A 14,619-nucleotide genomic window follows, 5' to 3' on the forward strand; every position below is an offset into this window, starting at 1 on the left:
AAATATTTTCAGAAAGTTCAATGAAAATGATACAAGACACAAAAGATAAACTTAAAAAACACAGCGAGTTAAACGTTTTTGTACGATTATTTTATATTATATGAATTCTATAAAAACTATTTAAAAGAATTGAGAACTGTAGCACTATACATAAATGCATATATTTATGTATCCAATGCAAAAGAATGTTGAAGCACCAAAACATCTGAATATTATTATTATAAAAACAAGAGAATAATCTGCTACTGCATTTTGTTTTAAAGTAACATTCACAGGTCACAGTTTAATAGAAACAAACTCTTAACATGCCAGACTTAACAAACCGCATTAGAACAACACCGGGGTAAGTAAAGTATTACTTAATTTTAGGGTGAACTATCCCTTTAACAAAGATTATTAAATGCTGTAAAAATATATTGCTTTTAGTTAGTTCATGTTAACTAATGCATTAAATAACTTTAACAAATGAGACCTTGTTGCAAAGTGTTACCACAAAACTTAAAAAAAATATGAGAAAAGGATACAGCATGCAAACATGATAAACATTTCAAACAGTAGTATGCCACATTGTCACGTGTTATAACTTCTGAAGTAAAATTGTTATACTGCTTTTTCAAACAATAACTCAAAAAACATGTTTATAATCCTGGTTCATATCAGTTCCAGTTAATTTATCATGGTGGAAATGTAAAGTTGAGTGCATCAGGTCATCCAGGTACTCCATGCATACAGAAAACGGCACAATATCCACACTGCGCACTGCAAAAACAGTAGCATGTGTGTATTAGCGCTCGTCTCCGGCTCTAACTCAGGGGAACTGAGACTATCGTCGGCAGAGGGCCGATCGGAGGAGGTTTGTATTTCTCCAAACGCATTAACCTGCGGAGAATATCGTCCCGATCTGTCGGCCAGCTGTAGATGTGTGTATTCTGCAGCCAGGTGGGAACGTAACTCTGAGGACGAGAAGACAACAGGTCCTGCGTCAGTCCTGAGAAACCTCACTTTGTTTGCAAATAGAAGCTGAAATGATATTGATCTTTTGCTTCTTGAGTCTATTAGATGGTAAAGAGTAGAGAACCCGTGTGGGACTCGATTATAACAAGGTGTAGCCTATAACAAACATGCTTTGATTTGTTGAAATGCTTCAGGGAAAGTCGCAACCGTTGAACTTGACAAACCTTTTTGGCCCCTGGGAACAGAATGGGAATGAACCTGTAGTTCCTGCAGCCGTTCTGAATGAACTCACTCTGCAGCTGATGGAGGGAATCAAACACACCAGCAGATAGTGTTAGTAGAGTGTGTTTAACAGAGAAAGCAGAGCAACACACTCCCTTCACCAAACCCTCGCAATTATGTTGTCAGGCTTGTTTTGGCTGAGGCGGCGTCATATGTACTCTTTAAAGCTCATGCAGACCCAGAATGCATTGTAATGACCTTGTAATGATTTTAATAAAACCTTAAAGGGATAGTTCACCCAAAAATGTAAATTCTGTCAGTAATTACTCTCCCTCATGTTGTTCAACCCCGTAAGTCCTTCGTTCATCTTCAGAACACGAATTGAGATATTTTTGATTAAATCTGAGAGCTGGATCACTCCTCCATAGGCTTCTAAGGGATTGAAACTTGCCGGCCTCGAAAAGTTAGTAAAGACATCGTTAAAATAGTCCAAGTGACTACAGTGGCTCAACTTTAAGTTTATCAAGCGACGAGAATACTTTTTGTGCGCAAAAACAAACATAAATAACGACTTATTTCAACTATTCATTTCCTTCTCTGTGGGCTCGAGTGAGTTAGCGTAGTGTGATAGCGTAGAGCTACGTCACACGTAGGCTCACTATTGGCCGACGCTGGTCATGTGTGTGATGCGTGTGACGTACAACACAAAGCGCTGTGCTGTTACACTAGTGAACTCACTCGAGCCCACAGAGAAGGACATGAATAGTTGAAATAAAGTTTTTATTTTAGTTTTTTTTTGCGCACAAAAAGTATTCTCGTCACTTGATAAACTTAAGATTGAGCCACTGTAGTCACTTGGACTATTTTAACGATGTATTTAATAACTTTTCGAGGCCGGCAAGTTCAATCCCTATAGAAGCCTATGGAGGAGTGATCCAGCTCTCAGATTTAATCAAAAATATATTAATTCGTGTTCTGAAGATGAACGAAGGTCTAACGGGGTTGAACAACATGAGGGAGAGTAATTACTGACAGAATTTACATTTTTGGGTGAACTATCCCTTTGAGAGCAGCTATTAAAATAATTTCATTTAATTCAAAACTATTATTATTATTGTTATTATTTTAATGAATTCAATATTTGTGTGCGCAGTGTATTTTTGTTCTTATTAAAATATCACATTGCATGCTCACATTATATTACATTTTATGCATTTAATGTTTGTGTGCTCAATGCTTAATAACACTACATGCTCAGGTTAAACTCACAATCTACAGGAATCAGCTGTGATTGTTCGCAGGTTGAGCAGAGCTTATTTATTTATTTTTGTATGTGAATGTTATTTTCTGACCTGTTTGTGGATGTACACAGTGTTAGACGTTCTCTCGTCACTGTCCATATTGATATTAATTCCTGATATTGTCTCGTAATACCTCAAGCTGATGATGATGATGATTAGGTAATCTTTCTGCAGAGAGAGAGAGAGAGAGAGAGAGAGAGAGAGAGAGAGAGAGAGAGAGAGAGACTCTGTAATTGTAGGTGTTTAGATGTAATGATGTCTACTAGTGATGTCACTTCCTGTGTCTGTATATTTACCTCATTGAGATATCTCTCCATGCAGTCAATCTTACTAATGCTGCTCAGCTGTTGCTCAAAAACATCAATCTGAGTGCACAAAGACTCAAGAATCAATCCACACCCACTTCAACTATGTCTAGATTCATCTGAAAATAGATTTTTAAAATGATTGTCGCTGTACATGCGTGTCAAAGCCGTTGTTCCTGAGCAAAGCCACAAACTTAATGATCTCCTTCAGATGCTCTTCACTGTCGGCCTCGTATGTGACAAAAACCTTCCCTGTTTGGGGAAAAATACGCGACACACGTGAAAGAGCGAAACACAGGAGCACACATGCTAATTCGAGGCTTCGGCATATGAACTTTGCTCTATTTTAGTTATTCTAGGTCATTTGGTTGTGTTGATGTGGAAGACAGGAAGTAGAACTCACTCTGTTCCTGTGACAGGTGTGTGATACACTGACTGGCCTGTCTGGGGTTCAGAGATGCATGACCACTGAAGACACATACAGACACACATACAGAAGTTACACTTTACTCTCAGCATAAACGGTATGAGTAGATTGACATGATTGTAAACTTTTACAATTTACAAGCTTTATTTTTTTTTTAATTTATGACTCTTTCTTTATCAGTTGTTTCAACAATGGAATAAAAACCTTTATCTCACAATTATCTCACAATTGTGAATTTATATCTCATAATTGTAAGAAAAAAAAACAGAATTGCAACTAGAATTGCGGTTCTCAGGACCAATTTCAGTACCATAGCAAAAACTGTGGGAACTGTTTTATTTTAAGTATTTTAAGTGATTTTAAGTATTTGAAAATAAAAATATGACGTAAATTAAATAGTTTTTTTTATGCTAATAATTATAAGTAAATAATAATGATCAAGTGCAAATTAATGATAAAAAACCCTACACATTACATAGAACAAGTGACAGGTCTATTAGTTTTTTGAGATGTGTTGAGTGGATTCTGACATACTAAAACGCCACTGATTGGCCACTGCGTTCACACACTCAACAGATACGCCTCTGATTGGCCACTGCGTTCACACACTCAACAGATACGCCTCTGATTGGCCACTGCGTTCACACACTCAACAGATACGCCTCTGATTGGCCACTGCGTTCACACACTCAACAGTTACGCCTCTGATTGGCCACTGCGTTCACACACTCAACAGATACGCCTGATTGGCCACTGCGTTCACACACTCAACAGTTACGCCTGATTGGCCACTGCGTTCACACACTCAACAGATACGCCTCTGATTGGCCACTGCGTTCACACACTCAACAGATACGCCTCTGATTGGCCACTGTGTTCACACACTCAACAGATATGCCTCTGATTGGCCACTGTGTTCACACACTCAACAGATACGCCTCTGATTGGCCACTGCGTTCACACACTCAACAGCTACGCCTCTGATTGGCCACTGCGTTCACACACTCAACAGTTACGCCTCTGATTGGCCTCTGCGTTCACACACTCAACAGTTACGCCTCTGATTGGCCACTGCGTTCACACACTCAACAGATACGCTTCTGATTGGCCACTGCGTTCACACACTCAACAGTTACGCCTCTGATTGGCCACTGCGTTCACACACTCAACAGTTACGCCTCTGATTGGCCTCTGCGTTCACACACTCAACAGTTACGCCTCTGATTGGCCACTGCGTTCACACAATCAACAGATACGTCTCTGATTGGACACTGCGTTCACACACTCAACAGATACGCCTCTGATTGGCCACTGCATTCACACACTGAATAGTTACGCCTCTGATTGGCCATTAAGTTCACACACTCAACAGATGTGCCTCTGATTGGCCACTGCGTTCACACACTCAACAGATACACCTCTGATTGGCCACTGCGTTCACACACTCAACAGATACGCCTCTGATTGGCCACTGCGTTCACACACTCAACAGATACACCTCTGATTGGCCACTGCGTTCACACACTCAACAGATACGCCTCTGATTGGCCACTGCGTTCACACACTCAACAGATACGCCTCTGATTGGCCACTGCGTCCACACACAACACAGATACGCCTCTGATTGGCCACTGCGTTCACACACTCAACAGTTACGCCTGATTGGCCACTGCGTTCACACACTCAACAGATACGCCTCTGATTGGCCACTGCGTTCACACACTCAACAGATACGACTCTGATTGGCCACTGCGTTCACACACTCAACAGATATGCCTCTGATTGGCCACTGCGTTCACACACTCAACAGATACGCCTCTGATTGGCCACTGCATTCACACACTCAACAGATACGCCTCTGATTGGCCACTGCGTTCACACACTCAACAGTTACGCCTCTGATTGGCCTCTGCGTTCACACACTCAACTGTTACGCCTCTGATTGGCCACTGCGTTCACACACTCAACAGATACGCTTCTGATTGGCCACTGCGTTCACACACTCAACAGTTACGCCTCTGATTGGCCACTGCGTTCACACACTCAACAGTTACGCCTCTGATTGGCCTCTGCGTTCACACACTCAACAGTTACGCCTCTGATTGGCCACTGCGTTCACACAATCAACAGATACGTCTCTGATTGGACACTGCGTTCACACACTCAACAGATACCCCTCTGATTGGCCACTGCATTCACACACTGAATAGTTACGCCTCTGATTGGCCATTAAGTTCACACACTCAACAGATGTGCCTCTGATTGGCCACTGCGTTCACACACTCAACAGATACACCTCTGATTGGCCACTGCGTTCACACACTCAACAGATACGCCTCTGATTGGCCACTGCGTTCACACACTCAACAGATACGCCTCTGATTGGCCACTGCGTTCACACACACAACAGATACGCCTCTGATTGGCCACTGCGTTCACACACTCAACAGATACGCCTCTGATTGGCCACTGCGTTCACACACTCAACAGTAACGCCTCTGATTGGCCACTGCGTTCACACACTCAACAGATACGCCTCTGATTGGCCACTGCGTTCACACACTCAACAGATACGCCTCTGTTTGGCCACTGCGTTCACACACTCAACAGATACGCCTCTGATTGGCCACTGCGTTCACACACTCAACAGATACGCCTCTGATTGGCCACTGTGTTCACACACTCAACAGATACGCCTCTGATTGGCCACTGCGTTCACACCCTCAACAGTTACGCCTCTGATTGGCCATTGCGTTCACACACTCAACAGTTACGCCTCTGATTGGCTACAATGATCAACACTTTAAAATCACGTGAATAGAAACCGTTGACGCTCTTCACAGAGTGCTTACACACATTCACACAGAAAGCCTTTTCCCATTTCAATGCACTACTTTTCCATCGTTTTTCCATGTAAACACGCTAGTTGGACGTCTTTAACCATAGCGCTCGGGTCTCGCGTCTTTTGCAGCATCTCTTGCACGACACCGCGTTCTAACACACGGCGCTAAAGTTTAAACTTTAAAAGTTAAAAAACGTGTGCTTTTTTTCATTCCATTGACCCAGTAATCGGTCCTACCTGATACTGCAGAAATGCTGTATCGTCACATTTTTTCATTTCAGTACAGAAGTACAGGCACTTTTGACAACCCTAATCTAAACTCTGAATTCTTGCAATTCCAATAACTTGCCATTCGACTTTTTGAGATAAACTCGCGATTGCAAGAATTGCAAATTAATTGAGAATTAATTCTGATTTGAAAGCAATGTCTTTTCTTATGACTGGACCGTACGTGTTCAGTTGTTGTAATAAGGGCAGGTAAACGGACTCACTTTTCAGAATATACACTTTGTGTATCCACTTGTCTGTACTGCATCAGACCTGTAAAATAAAGGAAACAAAAATGTAGACATATATAATAAACTCCTATAGCTGTCACGGATACACCTAGTGACACACCCCACCCAGCACCAACTCAGCACACCTGGTCACGCTCATCATCCCCTGAATACTGATTATTCACCACCTGCATTACATCACAAACTTACCACGCTGCACACAGGATTAAACTTCAGTCTCTTCATTGTTCTCTGTCCAGCGACGCGTGTGATTCCTCATGCTTCTCTGGTTCCAGGATTCCCTTGTGCTTGCAGCAAGTATACTCAAGTTTATCACTAACCACTCTCCTGTGTGTATTTCCAAGCAGCCATTGTGTGCGGCGGTGCTTCAGGATTCTCCAGTCTGATTCTCCAAGTTCTTCTGTGCTTCTACTGACCTCGTATCTCTTCTCTGCAGTCAAGTTGGAAGTTTATTCAAGTCCGCTCTCAGTTCGGGTGTCTTCGGATCGGTATTTCCATTCATGTGTCTACGTATCTGCATTCAAGTTCTAAGTACTTTTGTGCAGGGTGCGAACTATGGGGGAGCTCATCTCCCCTTAATAAGACATGGGCTCCCCTGAAAACGTGATTCGTGAAATTTTGGGGGGTCTCAAAAAATATTGACAATGTTTTATTTCGACGTGAAATTTCAGTTTTGTGTAATGTGATCATCGTGGAGTATTATATGTAAAATAGCAAAAATATCATTCATTCATGCATGACTTCAATAAAGATAACTATACATACCATTCTTGTCATGAGCATCGAGGTGTGGTGGCGCTGCGGTGCAAATTCCAGTCATGTTTAGTACATGTTAACTCAAAGATTCGTAGAAAAAATATAAACGTTGGAGGCCATTGATCTGCACGCAAAGTCCTTGAAATCCATTATGTGTTAAGGTAAGGCATGTTATTCCCAAATATGTTTTGTGGCTGGGTTGTTATAGATCTGCGTGACTCTCGATGTCTTAGGCCTAATTGCACGGAGGAATTATGGTATTCTTCTGTAGGCTACTAGCCTGACGAGTAATTTAACCCTTGTTCAAGTGAACTCAAAGACAGCCTACTTGTGGATGGCTGTGTGCTGTTTGACTAATCAATTTGTGTCGATAAAGTATAATTGGGTGAATCCTGTATATAGTGCTTGCATAGTGCATAAACTTGTAGCTATTATGTATCTGTGGAAGTCCTTGAAAATGGATGGGTTTCATAGCGCAGCGCCATGCATTCCACGTCCTGTCTGAAAGGCGCTGCAGTCCTCGGCACGTGCAAATGCGCGAACATCTTACACCCCCCCCCCCCCCCCCAAAAAAAAAGTGGGCTCCCCCAAAGGACGTGGTATAGTTCGAACACTGCTTTCGTGTCTGTCTTCAAGCCCTGAGTAAAGTATTCAAGAGACTATTTCTGTTCCAGTTATTTCCTGTTTTCAATTCTGTGTGGATCTCGAAGCCTTCTATCTACAGAATATTGCATCAGGTGTATAAATAAAGTCTGTTAACCGTATTCCTTGTGTCCTCATCCTTCTAGTAGTGTGCCAGAAGCAGTGATTCTGAGAGTTCATGGTTGAATGAACGTGTACAGTCTGTCATTTACTCACCCTCACGGTTTTCTGACCCACTTATTAGGTTGTTTTTGTACATAAACACGTGTTCAATTCAAAATTATTGCATTTAGATACCTTGTGTCAGGTTTGATAGTGTCATATGAACAAATGCAACATGGGAAGCTTTTATACTCAACTGCATCAACATTTTGTTCCTTTTTTTGTGCACTTTGAACAGCTTGTACTTTCGGTTTAAGGCCACTTTTGTTTCAAAGAAAGAAAGAAAGTCATACAGTTTTGGAACAACATGAAGGTGAGTATGATGGGTGGAACATATTTCTCTCAATTAGAACAAACACATTTTACAACTTGCTTTAGTAATCCATAGTTTTTTAGAAAACTATCCAGAAATCAAAATATGCATCTATTTTCAATTAGGCCAGATGTAGAATATTTTAACCTCCAAAGAACCATTTACTAACTCAAGAACCCTATAAAAACAATAAAAAATGTATCTTTGATGAACAAAGTCCTGCATTTAAACCCTTAAGTTGAGGAATACTTCCATTCAAAAGTTTGGGGTCTGTATTATTTTATAATGTTTTTGAAATAAGTCTCTTCTGCTCACAAAGGCTGCATTTATTTGATCAAAAATACAGTAAAAACCGTGAAATATTATTACAATGTAAAACAGCAGTTTTCTATGTCAATATATAGTAAAGTGTAATTTATTCCTGTGATCAAAGCTGAATTTGAATCAGCATCTTTACTCCAGTCTTCAGTGTCACATGATCCTTCAGAAATTTTTCTCTAATATGATGATTTACTGCTTAAGATACATTTATTTTTCAGATTATTTGATGCATAGAAAGTTCAAAAGTACAGAATTTTGAAACGGAAATCTTTTTGGTTACACTTTATTTTAAGGTGTCATTGTTACAGTGTAATTATATATTTGAGTACTGAGTAATATACTATAATATCACTATAGGGTTAGGGAAGGATTAGGATTTGGTTGAGGGTTAGTTGCATGTAATTATGCACCATTTACTATTATTACTATGGTAAGTACATGTTACATATAACAAGGACACTGTAAAATAAAGTGTTACCATCTTTTGTTACATTATAATTGTCTTTACTGTCATGATGCACCCTTACTGAATAAAAGGAACCCCAAACTTTCGAACATCATGATAAGTTTATAAGTAACGCACCTGAGGGTCTGAAGGGCAGCTGATGTCCCGGTCTGGAGCCGCAGTGATGATGAACGGGGGTCATGTGACGTGGAGGAGGGCGATACTGACCACAACACATGTAAGCGCCGGGGTACGAGGGCGAGGGATAGTGGTGTGTGTTCACAGACGGAGGAAACGAATGCAAAGATCCTGGATGCTCTAGACTCGGGCTACAACTGCCTGGAAGAGAGTGAGAACTGCTGGGAAAAAACGAGCTGCTCTCTGAGAGTGTGTGATAGATCGCAGAGGGAAGACAGGAGGGAAGACTGTGAGGAGAACCTGACGACAACCAGCCCTTGTGATCGTCCCAGCTGGGGAAGGGCGTCTGATGGGCGTACGCTGAAGACTGAGGGTAACTCTGGGGAATAATCTGCATGGTTGTGGAACGGTTATTGGTGACGTCCGGATGAAGGTCTGACTCAAAATGTTCACTCATGGTTTCGTCATTCTCCTCTGGACAGTTTAGAGACGAGTACTGATGGGCCATGTGGGTCGGGTATCTGTATAAAAGATGAGAATTGTTTTTAGATAATTTTTTCTGTGGTTTTGTGCTAAGCCTCTAACGGAACATGGTGATGGAAAAATATGAGATGCGAGGAAAATTTGTATATCAATGCTTTTGCGTTCACTCACAATACTTTCGTGATGGAAATATTATTGAGAGTGAGAGAATGCAAATGTCTTGCGAGCTAATGCAAAGTTTCTCAGGGGAATGCAATAGTTTTGCAGGCCAATATTTATGAGAAGTGCCATGGGATTTATAGAGACCACAGAGCGTCAGGAACTTGGTTTTACGTCTCATCTGTGCTTTTTACAGTATAGTGTCCCAATCATTTTTCGCACCGGGTTGTTATAGGGTGCTCTCACACTAGGACTTTAGGAGTTTGGTTAGTTTGGATGACGTGAATGCTGTTTTCCGATCTCAGGTGCGCACCCACGAACCGTACCCGAGTCAACCGCTATTGATGACGTATGATTCGACAAATCTGTGGCTGCATCCAACATTTCATACTTCCCTACTATATAGAAGGCGTAAAACAGTATGTAACAAAAATAGATTCACAGTACTCATAAAACAGTAGGCAAAAAGTACCTGGATGACCTAGTATACGATGCACACTTTACTATCCCATGAGGCCACGGGAGATGATTTGTGAATGGCAGTGAAGTGACGGTAGGTCACATGATCATGACAATATGGCAAATGTAGTACGTCCATATTATATTCATACTACGCAGAACATACTTTTTTACCGGTTGTGAAGTAATCACTGGTAACACTTTACTTTACAGTGTCCTTGTTACACTTGTTACATGTAGTTACTGTAGTAATAATAAATTATGCATTACTTAATAATTATTATGCAATAACTATAAATTATGCATAATTACATGCAACTAACCTTAAAACAAACCCTAATCCTAACTCTACCTCTATAGTAAGTATGTGTATAGTTATTTGATTATGCAGTACTTAAATGCATAATTACACTGTAACATGGACACGTTAAAATAAAGTGTAATCTAATCACTTCAATTCAAAATAGTACCTAATCAAGAGAGTATGTGATTTTGGTTGAACTAAATGTCCTCTTTGGGCATTTTAGGCCTCTTATAAGCTCAGGTAAAACTCAGCTAGCACGCTCATCGGATAGCTGCATGCTATGCTACTATGTAAGCTAACTAAAAAAACACTAAGAACGAGAAATGTTTAAATTCACAATCTATAGCTTCGGTTATATACTAGTATATGAAACATATAAGTTAAAAGACATTAATGACTCGCTATAACGTAGTTCAAGCGTCTTCTATAATAAAGTGATTTTGTCTGACTTGTAACCAGGCACTAAAGCGATTACCCATAAAACGTGCTTTGAACCAATCGGGTTGCTTGGGTCCTAAGCTGGGACCCATCACTTCAGTGGGACACAACACTTCACCACACCGGCAGAAAGCGACGTCATTTAAGTGCAGCTTTCAGAAGATTGAGAAGTGCCTGGACTTTGGCGCCGGTCCATCTATCACTGTTTTCCATGTTTGTGGAGTTCGTATATGTAAATTGTGTTTACACATCTCTTTAAACATGGCGGGTGCCGGTGTTTCGTATGCATTCGGCTAATCAGCGTCAGCGTACACTTACATCACTGGTAGTTCCAATTGTGCTGGATTAGACTCGACTCTGAAGTAGGAGCTAATTTAGTCCACCAAAAGGCGTTCCTTTAACTAAAATCGTTCCTTGGGCTGAGTCCGAAATCAGCCTTAAATAGGGCCCTATTTGAGGAAACAGCCATTTGTAGTGGCGTCCGAAACTATAGTGGATGTTATCGAGTGCACTCATTCAATCCCACAATGCACCGCAATAACGAGTGTACAACCGACGTATGCTTAACGGCTAGAGAAAACCCATAATGCACTGTGAGAGTCTGACCAGAAGATGGCGCCACGGCTGAATCATTCATCCATTCATTTTCCAATGTGGGTACAGCGTAATATCTTACAGGTATACATTCCTTTTTAATTGATTATTAAAAGGTTTATACATGACAAAATTCAAGATCAATCTTTTCATTACTATTGGAGTTTGCTAAGTTTCAAATGACTAATAAACAACAAGTTTATTGCGCACTCAGTGCCCAAATTTATTCACTCGTTTTCATTCACTCCTTCAACTGGACTATATAAGTGGACTAATGTAGGGAACAGTGAATGAGGGTATAGGGTGTGATTTCAGACACAGCCCTAGTTTTTTTTTTCCCAAAGGTCTGCTATACAGCTACTTTGTGTTTTTAAACAAAGTGTAATTTTATTTTTTTCCATCACCATGCCAACCTTTGGGGGTTGATAGTTTTGAGATTGAATGAATGAATAATAATTACAAAATAAAAAATCTCCCATCATTTATTCTGCTTTATGTCACTCCAAATTCATATGCTGTTGTTTTTTCTGTGATATATAACAAAACATACTTGACTTTCAATTGCAACAACAGATCAGTGAGCGCAACAACACAAAAACCCATTGAAAAATAATAACAGAAGTTCATAGAATATTCAATAACTTCTCTAGTCATACAGTATGATAGTTTTGGGTGAAGAATAGCCTAAAGGGTTTTGTCCTCCTGACTCCCACGTTCACAATAAACTGTTGTTGTAGACAAACAAGGAGGATGTAAACTATAAACCTAATTGTAATTTAAATAACAACTCCATTGCAACAGTTTACATGTGAAATGTTTGTAAAATAGAGCATGTGGAAACAAGTACAGTTGACATAACATAGTGCTAACATAACAAGTGCTACTAATTTTAATTTATATGTTCAGCCATGAGTGCATGTTTACACATGCATGAAGAGTAAATCTTCACAGACTGGCAGAAACCAAGATGACGACTTAAAGCTATCAGTGACCAGGTATGGCGGTGTAAGAAAGAGGTCAGAACTGTTTTCTACTGGGGAAAAAATAGGCCTTAGTGTAACATCCACCCATGCAGCATCCCTAAATAGGACACACTACATTATGACTCTTTATCTCTGTGTGCTAAGATTCTGCTGCTCATGCAAAACTGCAGACCACAAGACGGAGAGATTTTGCCATACCAGCAGTTACACAAAACATCAACCTTTTACACAAAACATCAACCTTTATACAGTTACACAAAACATCAACCTTTATACAAGAGATCATGATTGTGTCTTACTAAGCTTGACAAATGTAGTGAAGTGGTGATGGTTCATCAGTTTTCAATGCAAAAGCAAAGTCAATAAAAATTAGGTAAAAGGTTAGACGACATTCGGCAGGAAGAGTCAGTTTGATAAAGAAAAGACGAGTATTTGTGCTTTATCACTGATAATCTGATTCAAATGTTTCCAGACACTTGGCAAATAAACAAGGAGAAAAATAATATATATATAGTGTTGGGTAAGTTACTCTAAAAAAATAATAATTACTAGATACTAATTACATCTTTAACAGTGTAATTAGATTACTGTACTAATTACTCTCTCTAAAAAGTATTGCATTACTATCTAAATCCCATATCAACCTCGACCAGTTGAGCAACAAAACAAGGATAGTCATGAAATGGCTCTTTTAATTATTTCAAATAAACAATATACAATCGCATAACTTATTCTTGATCTGATGTGTAAAGGGAGGATGTGACATTAAAAACATACATTTTAACATTAGATTTTGATTTAATGAACTGTAATGAAATCACAGAAAAATTAATTGTAATCCCTTACTTTACTTTTTCGAGGGAATATATTTGGTATGAGAAAATCATTTAAATGGATATTTTTAAAATCAATATTTTAGTACATAGGCTACTATATTTGTGGAACAGGCATTGGCAACATTCTAATGATTTGCACATATGCAAAAAGAAATTACATGTTATGCCCTAAAATAGTATGAAATTAGTTTCTCGTCGTTATGTGACTTTTATTATTTATGAAACTTGAGAAACTCACCTGAGCGCGAGCAGCAGAAGTCACAGTCACTTCAGGAAGTCAGACAGTTGTTTCATTTGACATTTCAGTTCTTGTTTGCTCCCTTTTGACAACGATTTAGACAGAGTATAACGCATATTTCGATAATAACTTAATATGTCAGCATTCAATGCAAAACGACATCAAAGAGCGTTTGGATTCGTGTGTCGTCGGAGGAAGATAATGGTGATGGGAGGAGTAAAATAACGCGTGAACACATGATGAAAAGCTGTTGCTGAGCGCCAAACATGATGCATATAAAACTTTCTATTTTTCAATCTTCATTCTTTTTACTTGACGTTGGTGAAAAATAATTTTAACAACCATTTGGGAAGTCTGCATTTCAGAATTTATTTAAATAACAATGAAGGCGCAAGGAGTATGGCAAGCCGAAGGTAACATTTATTTATTCGGAGGATATTAACTCCTGATATCAACAATTTTCACTACTTACAATACTAATTATTGATATCAGAAATTAGTATCAATGGCATTTTTTGATGTCAGGAATTACATTTCCACTAGTAAAAATGTTCATTCTTGATATCAACAATGACGTCATCCCTTACAGAAATACGAATTGTTGATATCAAAAATTAAATTTCAACTAGTAAAAACTATAATTCTTGATATTTGTAATTCTATTTTCACTAGCTAAATGTCACCGACTGTGATTCGAATTCAATTGTTGATGTCAAGAATTGATTTCTTACCAGCTGAAATTCTAATTTCACAAATCAGAAATACAATTCTTACTAGTA

General features: G+C 39.4%; 1 protein-coding gene across 1 annotated transcript; it reads right to left on the reverse strand.

The window, feature by feature from the left end:
* Positions 1–71: 71 nt before the first annotated feature.
* On the reverse strand, positions 72–14,058 carry LOC143711982 (E3 ubiquitin ligase TRAF3IP2-like). The gene is made up of 9 exons (XM_077204217.1): positions 13,841–14,058; positions 9,347–9,867; positions 6,543–6,591; positions 3,186–3,250; positions 2,937–3,034; positions 2,774–2,842; positions 2,529–2,645; positions 1,179–1,253; positions 72–953 (listed from the first exon to the last, which is right to left on the reverse strand). Exons 2-9 carry the CDS (start codon positions 9,852–9,854, stop codon positions 804–806), a joined length of 1,131 nt encoding a protein of 376 aa, XP_077060332.1. The 5' UTR covers positions 9,855–9,867; positions 13,841–14,058; the 3' UTR covers positions 72–803.
* Between the last annotated feature and the right edge of the window lie 561 nt (positions 14,059–14,619).

Source organism: Siphateles boraxobius, unplaced genomic scaffold (genome assembly GCF_051911475.1).
Source record: "Siphateles boraxobius isolate OS27281-9 unplaced genomic scaffold, OSU_SipBor_1 5, whole genome shotgun sequence".
Lineage (NCBI taxonomy): Eukaryota > Metazoa > Chordata > Actinopteri > Cypriniformes > Leuciscidae > Siphateles > Siphateles boraxobius.